The sequence below is a fragment of the Trachinotus anak genome, unplaced genomic scaffold (assembly GCF_046630095.1).
Source record: "Trachinotus anak isolate AG129_WGS33_773 ecotype Australia unplaced genomic scaffold, CSIRO_AGI_Tana_v1 ptg000012l, whole genome shotgun sequence".
In the NCBI taxonomy this organism is placed as follows: Eukaryota; Metazoa; Chordata; class Actinopteri; order Carangiformes; family Carangidae; genus Trachinotus; species Trachinotus anak.
In genome coordinates this window covers 1,917,501-1,931,642 of record NW_027273863.1, presented here as the reverse complement: position 1 = coordinate 1,931,642, position 14,142 = coordinate 1,917,501, and the positions used below count along the sequence as shown (strand labels likewise).

Genomic DNA, 14,142 nt, shown 5'->3' with positions numbered 1-14,142 from the left:
GACCAGTAGATGTCGCTTAGCAACAGAACCTAACTATTAGAGATGGGCCGATCCACATTTTTTCAGTTCTGTTTCAGTTCGAATTCCGATACAAGAGCTCTTTTTACTTTTAATATTATTATTATTGTTGGTATTGTGTTTAAGGTGACATCATGAGGCTAAAATATGGTGTGTGAAGCACCGCATTCTGTTGTGCATATGTTTCTGAGTTTACCCAGTGTACAGTGAGACTGATGAGAGACACTAGGCTCACATCTCATGTCCAAATATCAGTAGTGAGGCTCATGGCTTTAACCTCGTCTAACTGTGACAACACTCGGTTGTATAGTTCGGATAAAGCCTTCTCTGAAATGTATTTTCAGGATGGCAAATTATACCTGGGCTCTGAGTGCTCCAACAGGCTGCAAAATCCGATATTTTCCACAATAGACGGTGGTTGGTCATCGAGTATAATGAAGTTGAGCAACTTCTCTGTAATCCCTTTAGCTTTTGGGTTGTCTGCTAGAAGTTCATTGCGTCTCTGGAAAGCATCAGTGAGAGTCTGCTGCCTGGTGATGTCGTCCTGTCCCTTGGCTAGCATGAACTCCTGGTACTCTTTCATGTGAAACCTCTGCAGGTGCTTGATTAAACTGGTTGTATTGTACGACACAACCCTACTTCCACCCCTCGGCACGCCGGCTTTACACACATTACAAGTAGCTGTTTTGCTTTTTGGCATTTCTAGGCTAAAATATCTCCAAACAAACAACATTTTAGTCAAACGAACAGCTAGTGTTATTTGCCCACTCAGTTACACACTGAAGTTGCTGTGGGTTCATCGTAAGATGTGGAATGGAATCTGAATTGGTGACGTGTCTCATGTTACGGTATGGCAGGTTCATGGTCCAGTGCAAGCTGCGGAAGTGGATCGGCCCTGTCCGTCCGATATCTGAATAGTGAATGACGTCAATATCTGACCTGATACCAATATAGGATCAGATTGGGCCCATCTCTACTAACTATGGGTCATAATAACCTGCTGACAGACGACCTGTGGGCTCGTTTCTTATAGGACAGTTGAAAACAGCTAAATCTGTTCCTCCTCTGTTTTAATGAGGCAGACAGTAGAATAGATTGTCGTTGTCATCATCTGATGAGGAACTGGATGAACAAAAAAACCTTCAGATAGAGATGAACTTCACGTTGTGTAGAATCTAATGGGAACAGGTGATAAGGATAAAAATAATACAATAAACCCTCACCAGGCACTTTCATTAGGAACACCATGTTAATACTGCGCCATATTGACATGATTGCATCACATCATTTATGCAGGGATGAGGCGCGGCAGCATTGGTGTGGCTCTTTTGAAGGTTATGTAACCACTGTTCCTACAGTGACAAGTTTACACATCAAGTGTTAGACTGAGAACAGTTTGATCATGTTCAGAATATTACAGGTAAACTTTGATGTCCAGCAGCACAAACTGTCCAAGACTGATGAACGTAAGCATGATTTACATTGGGTCTTTACTCGTAGACAGTGGTCTGCTAGAATAAATAATTTAATCCACAGTACTGTTACTAACTACCCACAACTTTTAAGGTGGAAAGTTTTACATTAGTTGACACTGTGACTCAATCAGTACACCTCAAATGCAAATATGAGGACAAATTTGAGAAGGTAAAGTAAAGGTCCTCACACTGTAGCTCCCTTAGGTAATTCTAATGACATTTACCTGTGTGGACCTTTATTTTCCTTTAGTCCAACACCACATCTGCCACAGTTTTACAGCATAACAATGTCCAACAGTTCTGCAATAAATCCTCCTTCATGTAGGTTATAATGTTCAGTTTTTATTGTGTTAAAGAGGCGTTGATCCAACAATATGAACATTTTGGAGGCTGCAGTTTGTGGTGTTGTTGAACTCTATTGTGTTATGTTGACAGATGTTCTTCTTATTCAATGAACAGAAATCGCAGCCTGTAAAATAACTAATTGAGAAACTGAGTATGAGAACACAGAAAACGTAACTTGAGCTTGAAACTTCATTGTTTGTTGTGCCAACACATTTATCCAGTGGAATCTATATGTGTGTATATATTGTGGTATTTGACATCATATAATATCCCACTGATACAGTAGCACCTTTATAATCGTTTCCTCTCTCTCTCTCTCTCTCTCTCTCTCTCTCTCTCTCTCTCTCTCTCTCTCTCTCTCTCTCTCTCTCTCTCTCTCTCTCACTCACTCACAGGCTTTCAAAGAGATGCTGTATGCTGCTCAGGACCAGGCTCCATCTATTGAAGGTATTACACATTTTATATATAACAAGGTCTGCTTTATTATTAGACTGGTGGGGCTGAAGACACAGGGAAATTGAATTGAACAGGCCTCATGTACATTAACCAAATTTAGATGATCTGTTTAAGGCTGAAAGCAGAGGTTCTCAAACCTTTTCTAACAAGCCCCCCCTTCAGAAGTTCACACCTCCCCACCCCACAACTTCTGTCAGTCATGAACAATGACAGAAAAAGCAATTAAAAAAAAAAAAAAAAGTTAGTGAAATCAAGGTCAGCACCAAAGCATCAGCAAATTCTTGCTTGTTTATTCTTGCTACATAAATCCTATTTATTCAATTTGGTTTCAAATATTCTACTCCATACTCCATATTATACTCCATATTTTCCCCTGGTCATCCACACCCATGCCAGTAGATCGTATGTGCTCACTCCTGATATTACTGACAACCAGTTTCCAGTCTACGCAGTTTTGTTGCTGCCTCTTAGAGACAGTTGGTTTCAGGTCGTTAATGTTTGCTCTGAAATTCAACTGAGACCTGAAACTCGCTCAGAATGATTAATCCTTCATGGTGAAACACACGGTTTTGGTTAAACTCGCTTTAATACTGTTAAAATGTCAGCATGCAGTCACATGCCGACATGAGAGTCAAATGACAGAGCTTCACCACCCTGTCGCCACAGAGTGTGAAGATGTTTGGAGACTGAGACTCAACAGGGACATGAATGCATGAACATTATGAATGGTCTGTGACAGTGATTTTGCTGATTGAGCATCAGATCGGCAGGTCGTCTGTTCTGCTCACTGATCAAGCACAGAACTAATGTGTTCCTCCACCATGAGGTTAGCGTGAGAATAAAACAGAATCATGGCTACTGTGAGTTACAGATACAGCTGTGTTCTGGCAGGTGAAGCACTGAGTCTGTCACCTGAACGTTTTATTTTAAAAACACAGTCTAACATATGGAGGTATGCTTTGGGAAATGCCTTGCTCTAGGAGATGAGAGTTATTTGGCTGCTGTGGTTGTTTAAATGAACCACATACAGACATGTAAAGTCTTTCCCTGACTTAAAAGATGACCTAAATAAAAATAAAATGCAGTTATATGAGATGTTTTGCCTGGAATGACTTTAGTGTAAGAAGCAGGTCAGTTCTCTTAACTGTATTAATATGAACAGCATTTGTCTGAAGTCGCCCTCAGTGTTTTCAGTTCGATCCAAATGTCAGTTCTGGTGTAAGTGCAGCTTCCTACAGAATTAGATTCTATTGGTGGCTGTGTGTGAGTTAATTATTTAATTTCAAATAATGCTCCACTGCGAATGTTTTAACTGCTGAGTACTTTGTGACACATAAATAACTGAACCACATACACATTGCCACTGCTTCACGTTGTGTCAAACAAACATTAACTCTGACTGGAGGCCTGTGCTGTGAAGCAGGTTTAAACAACCCCAGGGTAACTTTTAGTTGTCTGGCTTAACTGAACCTAACGTTGTCTATCCTGGATAACCTGAACTATGAAGCTGGTTATCACCTGGACCAGGTGACGAGGCAGAGTTTTTAATTATAATGTCAGCAGATATGAGAAGAAACTTTGATACCTGATAAATTCAGTTATAGCGACATCATAAAGTGACATTCAACAAGGTTGACAAAGTCAGGAAACTGTAAATATGAGTTATCATGAAGTTGAGTGAGTGTTTTGCTCTTTTGTCTGATCTATACAAATATCTACTGCTCATTATTACTTATCACTCTTTTGTCCCTGTCAGGATCCTGCAGAATATTGACTCATTTTTTCCAGGTATCTGATTGGTCAGTGGTCTGGCCTTTGATGGGTTTTGATCTGATCCTCTGAAGCTCAGAATCAGTTACCATGGTGATCTACCCTGGTAACAAGTGAACCAAGGACTGAAAACCACAGTTAAACCTGAAGTTACCACGACAACCTCACTTCTTGCTGTGTGGTACAGTCCGTGGGTTGGGTTGGTGAGGGTTGATTACATATTTTGATTGAGCCCAGTCCTGGCACACACACACAAACACACACACACACACACACACACACACACACACACACACGGCATGCTCTCATAAGCTGAGCAGGCTGCCATAAATAAATCACCTTATGGGAAACAGTTAAGTGTGATGTCGCACTCAGGGGCTCTGCTGTAGGAAGCGGAGAAAACACCACTTCCTGTTGCTGTCAACATTGGCATGTGCAGTTTTTTAACCTTCAACTCCTTCATTATTTTTTATATGGAGCTACCTCATCCTGCATTATTGCTTAATTATGTGTCTTTGTAAAAAAAAATACACAACAGCAGTCACAGTATGACCAAAATTTAAGGCCTCACAGAGTCTTAAAATGTCTTAAACCAGTTATTTTTCATCATGTAATTACAAGTCTCTTTGTACTGTACCGTACTCTCAGAGTGATACACAACAGTGTGACCAGCACAATATGTTATTTCCCAGTATCTTCCTGTCATCTTATTTTGGAGAGTTTCACCACTTAAAGGGCCTGTTTTCAGCCATGACTGAACATAAACCTGTGATTGTAAATCAGTCACAAAACAATGTTTTTACCAGAGGATCACAAAACACAAGCCAAACAAGCGGAACCTGCAGCGAGCTCAACAGACTCACTGGAAACAGACTCACTGCTCACCTGTACAGTACACATGTAGGCGAGCTGTCACACCTGCTCAGGTGAGAGCCACCACTGTTAATGAGCCACTCCGAGGTCTCAGTAACAGACAGACTGGGAGCTGGTCACATCACTCTCTGTCACTGGCTTCACTAGATCTGCCAGCTGCCAATCAATCTGATGGTATGTGCTGTGTTGTGTCGTGTTATTAGTTTTCATGAGGGGGTGGTCGGCCTCTTACAGATCTGACTCACACAGAAGCAGAGTGAGCTGTTAGCAGCAGCTACTGACCTGTGGTTCAACATGTCTGAAGACCTGGGCTGGAGGTCTGTTCAAGTGTGAGACTGTTTTAGCTCATGCTCTCAAACCCAGTCAGGCTTCTCCACGGCAGCAGAGAGAATCAGACCAGCAGAGAGTTAGTCAGTCATTTGTTCCCTGTGCAGAGGGACAGATTCAAACTGTTCTGCTGCACAGTGAAGTACTAACACTAAATAAATGAACCAGGTGTGATGGTGGTGGGATAGTGTTGGTTCATCTGCACTGGCTGTTTTCAGTGGCTGCATCCCCTCTGAATCTTCATACAGTTACAACACATGCAGAAGTAGCAGAAGGTCACCCAAACTCAAGTCAGGACAGGACTTCTCAGGACTCTTTTGGGCCAACACCCCCATCCATCATCCATCTATCTTCATCTCCACCACAGGGAACACCAAGGAGAGTGTGCATTTCCCTGAGTTTACAGACAGCACATCCACAAACTCTTCTCTTCTTCTTTCACATTTTGTTATGTTGCAGCTTTATGCTAAAATTAAGAAAAAAAAAATTCCCCTCATTGATCTACACTCAGTACCACATAATCATATTACATTACAATCTACACACAGTGCAGATTGTAATGTAATACTAAACTCAATCAGTGATGGAGGCATCTGTGAATCTTGGGAACTTTACTGCAGCAGAAATCCTGCCTCAGGCAGCTCCTTCCTCCTCATGGTTTCTGCTCTGATCTGCATTGTGAGCTGTGAGACCCTATACAGACAGCTGTGTGTCCAATCAGCTGAGTTTACTACAGGTGGAAACATCTCAGAGATCCAGAGAAATGGAGGAACCCGAGCTAAACTTCAGGTGTCATAGTAAAGTGTCTGAATACTTATGTCAATGTGATATTTCAACATGTGAAACAGGTGAGGGGATCCTAAGACTTCCTGAATGCTCTGTTGTCCTGTTCCTCTGAAGGCAGCATGGAGCTGACAGAAACACCAAAGAGTCGTTGCTACGGAAACAACACTATATTGTAGTCAGTCCATATTGGTGTAAACTGTCGGGTTTTAACCTCAAACAAACCTCAGCACCTTTAAAAAAAATATTCCTTCCATAGCCCCCTACGTCGTCCGAACACCCCCTGGGGGGCAGCACCACCCCTGCTGAGACTAACTGTTCTAACCTATTGACTTTGACTGAGTCTGAGGTTTCAGTAAAGCTCCCAGCAGATTGAAAGCCTCTGTGCTGAATTTGAAAATGTTTGACTTGTAGCCAGGTGGAGTGAGGCATCCTGGTCTGGTTTGATGGCCTCATGTAATCAAACAGGAAACTGAGACCAGACAGAAACAAACTGTGGAGAATTTTAATGCTTTTACTGCTCAATAATCCAAGTGTTTTGTCACAACCTGGCTCTCAGGCCACGACAGACGGACAGAGATGAAGAACAAACAAATCACATTTATTCACATGAATGGAAACAGGACACATCAACTAAATGTATGACATGGTCAGTCAGTAGGTCAGTAGTGACAGGTAGTGGGTGTGTGACAGTGTGGTGCTGTGTGGTGTAAAATAAGGAGAAGTACAACCAAACCAAAGAAACACGTGGAGCCAGGAGGAGATCCAGTGATGGAGAGGGAGGGGAAATGGGGACGGCTGATGGCTGAAGATTAAGACACAGGACAGCCACACTATTTTACTGCAGACACATTTAATACTTAAAGCCTCATAATGAAACACACACACGTTATTCCTGTTACTGTTCCTTGGCTAAAGATGGAGTGAGGTGTGATGGAGGTCATGGACATGTTATGGCTGAGGTGTGTGTTGTATTTTTATCCCATGATGCTCAGAGACACAGACATAGAAACACAGCATCAGTTCAGATTCCTGATGTGTCAGGATCTCAGTAAACAGGTCAACTCTTTGTCTGCACTCATAGACAGTCGCATCTCTAACACCTGTACACACTATACAGACTGACTGTATTACAGGGTGTTTAGTTGTTGGCCATTTTCCTTAAACAATGATGTCATTCATGTAAACATTACTCAACATGATATTCATTAAGCTCTAACAGTAAATTACAGTCATTGACAGTTTAAACCTGTGTTTTGATCACCTGAACCAGAACAGATTACCTGCGTAGTCTGAGTTTATGATGCTGATATCATGGTGAGAAAGTTAATCTCCAGCGACGAGGTGGTGAGGTGCTGTGCACAGGCCATGTAATAGTTTGAGTTTTACTTGCACTTAAACACAACCCAGAGGGGGCCTGAGGTTGGGGTCAGACCTGTACCCAGTACTGAGCCTGATAGCAGCTCCTCTGCACCGTACCACACCCTATTTCTGCTCTGTTTTAGCCAGATATGGTATGGCTTGTTGACTAACTGGCAGTCTGACCTATATATATCTATATATATCTATATATATCTATATATATATGTGTGTGTGTGTGTGTGTGTGTGTGTGTGTGTATGTATATATATATATATATATATATATATATATATATATATATATATATATATATATATATATATATATATATATATATATATGTGTGTGTATATATATATATATATGTGTGTGTATATATATATATATATATATATGTATATATATATATATATATATATATATATATATATATATATATATATATATATATATATATATATATGTATATGTATATATATATGTATATATATATATATGTATATATATATGTATATGTATATATATATGTATATATATATATATATGTATATGTGCGTGTGTGTTCTCTACAGAAGTGCACAGTCACATGTCGACTGGTGATGGTGTGATTCACAGAATGAATCCAGGACTGTCTCATTTAGTTTCATTATTTCCTTTATTTCAGTTTATTTGAAGGATTTTTCTCTGACTCGTCTTTGACTCAGAGAATCAGCTGGAAAATGTTTAGACCCCCCAACTTCCTGTACAGTGATTATCAGCTGTGTGGCTCAATCCCACGATATGACACTAGTTCCTCATTTTGAAGACACTTGAGTTTCCTGCTTTAACGTCTCACAGTGAAGTGTCATGAAAAGCAATGTGGCACCAGCTCAAGCTCCCTTTAATCAGTCCAGATTACAAGCAACGTACAAAATCTCAAAGTTACATCGGCTCAAATGTCTTGAAATAGCACAAATGTGCATAAACAAAGGCTGATTTAGGAGACAAGACGTTGAGACCCAGGCAGATTTTAGAGATGTTGGCTTCACAGGGAGAGGGAGGCTCGTTAAATCAATCCCACAAACCATCTATCATTCCACTTATCCCGTCTGTGTACTATGGCCTCCCTCATAATCTGTTTCTGTTTCCATTACCGTCTGTCTCCTTCTCCATATGATCAGCTTCGGCTTAAAATGCAGCAGCTGATGCAGCATCAGTGACCACCTGCAAAACAGCTGAAAGATTGACCTAAAAAAACCAAACAAAAAAAACAAAAAAACAGGGAAATTCCTACAAAAGCTGAGAACAGTTTTCAATTAGACCTGAGGTAATGATCATTTAATGTCAGAGGTATTTGTTTGGAGAATATAATACATGTAATTGACTGGTATACACTGGTATACCCACTTACAGGAAATGTGCAACATCACATTTACAGTACACGGAGGATTTTTATCAGACTGTCATCTGAGGCTACTGAACTGTTAATGATGACAATAGACATGAACATGATCTGTTTCTCTTTGCTGATTGTTTGCTACTGTTGTCAACCATATTCACTGCTGACACATAGTGAAACACAGTAGAAATCTGTTTTGGATTTCAAGTGTAGAAATGATGCAGTGACAGAGTCAAAGTCACAGTGATGAATCCTTTGTTGTCTCCATTCTTCAAGGTTTGAGTCTGCAGCTGTTAAACAGTACATCACTGTGAAAGAGCAGAATTAATCTGAACTACTTCATGTAATAAACCAGTTTCCCTCCCAGCCAACCTCTCTGCACGCCCTCTGTGCTCGTTTGACCACTGGTGTGCGTCCGGTCCAGAGCTGGTTGAACCTGCGTCACTGTGTCAGTTGGCGTTTACTGAATGTCCCACCTCAGACATCCAGACATCATACATCCACTTTTGTTTAGGCGTGTGTGTGTGTGTGTCCATTAAGACTTTCCCCACTTTCAACAACAGCAAATCCTGATTTACAGCTGACCTCAGGCAGCTCTGTCAGGCCAAGGAGGAGGCTGCAGAAGTGGGGACAGGATCCTGGACGACAAGGCCACAAACACAATCCAGAAGAATCAGAGTACAAACAGACCTTACACTGAAAAGCTGAAAACAGATTCTCTGCTAAGGACTCAGCCCATGGGTGGGCTCAGAAATTAAGAGTTGTAACCAGAAAGCATTAAAGAGAAGTTACTAAATGTTTGTGAATCAGAATCGGCCAAATGAGCTACAGACTCTCCAGACTGAGGCTGAGGTGTGTCCGACCTCAGGGCTGCTGGGAAACTCTGCTCTGCTGTAGCTTTCATTGTTTAACAAACTGTAGCTCATACTGAAACTTCACTGTTTGCTGCTGAGCACACACACACACACACACACACACACACACACACACACACACACACACACACACACCCCTCACTGAATGCTTGTGTAGAGGCTGCACTATATTCAGCTGTTTTCTGACAGGCACATTTACCTTTGTTTTTTTGTTTTTTTCATCTGTGTTTTGGCAGCGTTTGAGTTGTCTGGCCTCTGACTGGACACGCAGGGTTAATTACACCTCTGCTTTGGCAATGCTGACTCAGCTTATGAAATGAACACACACAAAAGTCAGGTTGTGTGTTTAGATCTGTAGAGTTGTTGTACATAAGGGCAGGTGGAAACGCATGTGAAGGAATGAATCTCGTCACGTCAATATGACTAAAATTACTCCGGTTAGAGAGTTATAATATAATGGATTGTCCAGCCCCATACTGTGTATTGTTTTGGTCTTGTCTGGTAAGTAAGTCGAGTTTATTTATAGAAACCTGGGTTACAAGGTGGTGTCCAGTGGAAACATGAGATTAAACAGGAGATAACAATATAAAAACAGTAAAAGTCACACAGAGGGCAGTCACACATTACTGGATAACGTGCATCATGAGGTAAAGTGCATAGGTGAGTTTTCAGCAGCTTCTTAAAACTGTTGACTGAGTCAGCATTTTTTATGACTAAGAGAAGATGAAGGTTCCAGGGAGTGGGGGCCACAACTGTTAAGTCACAGTCTCCTTTGGTTTCAAGCCTAGATCTCAGGGCAGCAAGCGGTGCTGGTCAGTAGACCTCAGTGATCTCACAGTGCTCAGTGGATACATGGGCCCAGCCTGTGTCGAGCTTTATAGGTGATAAGAAGAATTTTTAAATCAATTGAGTGCTCTGTGGGTAACTAATATCGATGTGCCAACACTGATGTGATGTATGACCTACGCTGTGTTTGTCATAAGTCTGGCAGCTACGTTTTAGACCAAAAGCAGCCAAGACACAGATGTACTTGCTTGCTTACTTTTTGGGGTTGTTTCACCCAAGTTTCTCATTTAGCTCTGATTGTGTTTTCCCACACAGGTTTATTTAGTTTTGGATTTATTTAGCAAGGTTGTTAGATTTCAATGGAAGTGACAAGAAATTTGTCTGCAATAGGTTGACAGCATGTCTGTCATTATTTTACTGCTCTGAGCATCAGAGAGGAGATTCCATGCATGTCCATTAAAGTGGATGCAGAAATCTTAGAGACAGATATTTCAAAAACCTGGACAAATAAAAGCAGCCTTCCTCCTTTAAATAGCACATAATGTCCTGATCTAACTGCTGTTAAAGAGCCTTTGAGTTGTGAAAGTGCGAATGTGTGTAACTGAGAGTCGAGCAGAATGTTGCTGAAAAATTGACCTAAAAAACATCAATTGTCCAATGGAAAGTATAGCCTATTACTGAGAGACAGACGTGTCATAATGATAATAATGATAATAATCATGTTGACATGAGCTGAGACACAGAAAGAAAAGAGCAGAATAAGGCCAAAAAGGGATAAGGAGATTACTGTAGTCTGACTGTGGTGGCTGTTTGTGTGTGAGGGAGGGAGGGAGGGGGAAGGAGGGGACTCTCCAATTTAGTTAATTTGGTGTCTTGTCTAAAAGCAGCCAGTCTGAAACAGTGAATCACTGAGTCTGCACAGCCTGACTCAAAACCACCTGCCTGGCCTGTTGTTTGGCTGCTGTTGACGTGACAGTGGTCGGACACACAGGTTCTCTCTGTCCACTGCTCAATTAAAGTTTACCAGAATCTGTCCCGGCGTGACTTCCTAAATAGTTGAGATCAAAAGTGATGAAAATTACAGGACTGTGTTCTGGTAAAACTAAAAAAAAAATCATCTGACTCAGTGGGAGGAGCAGCAGTTTCACATTTCACCATGTTATTTGGAACTGAAATAAATATAACTTTAATATCAAAATCATTCTCACCAGGTAAGTGGCCGTCACGTCAGGTGTCATGAATAAAGGCCTATATTTTACTCTTCTCCTATGTTGTATCTGAAGTGTTGATCTCCATCAGAAGATATATTTGTATTTTTAAGAACCAAAGACCATCTCAGTGTAGTTTTACATCTCCTCTCTCAGGCTTCTCTCTGGAGCTCTAGTAACAACAGGTCAGTCAGACAATCAGAAGAGAGGATCTGAGCCTCTCTTCTGATTGGCTGACTGTTTTCTGAGTGATCCAATAAAAATATAGCAGATTTCAGGTAAACAGTCAGAGAAACCAAATCCTGCATGGTTGGATGGTGGGTCCAGGTGGGCAGGGCTTGGAGCAGTGACTGCTTTGTTGTGACATCACAAAGTTCCAGAAGTCCTGACGGCTGGTTTTAAGGCTCAGTTTCTGAATACAGGCTGTGTGCATTTCTCTGTGGACTGAGACTTTGATACTTTCACAGTATTAATATAGAACCTAGACCTGCTTTATAATCAAAAACACACAGACATCTACCTTTAGACTGTGTGGACCTTTAATACGTGATCGTAAATAATATTGATCTTCAATCCTGCACTTTTCAAAAGATTTATTAAAACAGGAAAGAAATGCAGTTTGTGGAAATCCTGGATGGATTTGAATAAAGTAAGAGAGAGTAAGAGGATGAGGTGTTTTTGTCATTTCAAGAGGAAGCGATGTCATGGTGGGACAAGGCGCTGGTGCTGCTGCTTTACATGTTACACCTCTGATTCCTGAATGCTGACAAGATTATCTAAAATCACACACATGGAGCAACATTATGCCAGCAAAATATGTTGTTTGAGTCCAGCATTACAAGAACATGAGTGCAGTGTTTGCCAGCCAGCTACAGTGGTGTGTAAACACAGATAACTGTCAATTAAATAGTGCAGCTTCTTCAAAAACATACATTCCAGTTGTTCTACATCTTTTTATCAGTCTTTTATCTGGAGTCTTTTATTTGCTAGATTTACAGTCTGTCAGTGAGGAGCAGAAACAGCCTGAACAGTGTTGTGTGTTGTTTACAATGATTATTGGAGTGAAACAGGGATTAAGACTTCTTATATTCTGGCCGACCTTTGCATATTCTAAAATAAAGTGACTGGCATCAGGACGTCACTATGCTCTACCTGCTGGTAAAAAGAATTGTTATTCTAACTGCTACATGTTTATATGAATGTATTTGTTTATTACCTGAATCTCACACATAGTCTTTAGTGTATGAGTTGAGCTGGGCACTGAACTGCTGTATACAGTTCCTGCTGCAGGGATGAATAAAAGTGTATTGAGTTTTATTAAATTATGTATCTGTTTGATGTGTTTGAAGGTCAGTGTGCAGAAATCAAATATTGTTCAATACTGTGAAAAACATTTTCTTGGCATATTTTGTGTTTAGTTTGCTCTTGTCTCAGATCCATAAACAGAAATATCTGATGTCGGTCACAGCCTGAGCGCTGAAACATACAAACACTGACAGAAACAACACAGAACTTGATGACATCTGCAGACTGGTGGTGTCACTTCTCCATCTGCTGGTCAGAGCAGGACAGTGCAGGGCTTATCTACACAGCAAGGGGATAACAGTCCTACATACACACTCCATACCACACAGACAGTCAGTCCTCATACCCACCTTCTGCAAACCTGATCTTCTCCCACCTGCGTTCAGGTGCATTAAGGTTTGATCGGTGCTGTGACACAAACTGTCAAACTTCAAAGTATCTTTATTGTCCCTTACAGAGAAACTGATTTGCAGCCAGGCTTTACAAACACACACATACATACAAACACACACACAGCACCTACACTTGTGGCCATCAGCAGACAGTATGACATGATGGCCGGAGTGATGCGTAATAATTCATTTAACGTCAAAGTTCAAAAGTCCAGTGATCAGTCAGTGCAAATAAGAGACAGACAACAGTAAAATACTGTCTGCCGTCTAACAACTGAGCAGCAGCAGAAACAAATCAGGACCCAACCACTTTGACGAGGCCACCGAGCCTGTTTTTGTTGGCCAGTCGGATAACCACACCAAGCAGCGACGCACAACATTAAAATGGATTCAGTTAAACTTCTGTGAAAGAGAGTCATCTCAGAGGAGATATTAAAAGAGCACAAAGTCTCTTTTGGACCTTTTTTTTATTGTGGAAGCAGCGTGAGGTTCAACACACAATTTGTTGTTAAGTTCAACACCCAAGTATTTATCCCTGTCCACCAGCTCAGTGTCAGCTGCTTTGATACTGGTTAGCACAGGACCAGATACACCAAGAGACAAAGTCATCAACCACAGGACTGTGGTGTTGTTCACTAATCTAACACCTGCTCTGTTCCCACAGTCACAGACGAGGACACAGTCAAGAGGTACTACGCCAAGTTTGAGGAGAAGTTCTTCCAGACGTGTGAAAAAGAGCTGGCTAAGATCAACACCTTCTACTCTGGTAATGACCACAGCTAATAACAC

The 14,142-nt window shown here is 41.1% G+C and overlaps 1 protein-coding gene across 1 annotated transcript in view; it reads left to right on the top strand.

Annotated features, from left to right (window-relative positions):
• LOC139628989 (xenotropic and polytropic retrovirus receptor 1 homolog) overlaps positions 1-14,142 on the top strand; it is a 49,195-nt gene that overhangs the window by 18,620 nt on the left and 16,433 nt on the right. Inside the window, exons 2-3 of the mRNA XM_071491286.1 lie at positions 2,234-2,285; positions 14,018-14,119. Of these exons, the coding sequence (XP_071347387.1) occupies positions 2,234-2,285; positions 14,018-14,119 (154 nt within the window). The remainder of the gene's footprint in view (positions 1-2,233; positions 2,286-14,017; positions 14,120-14,142) is intronic.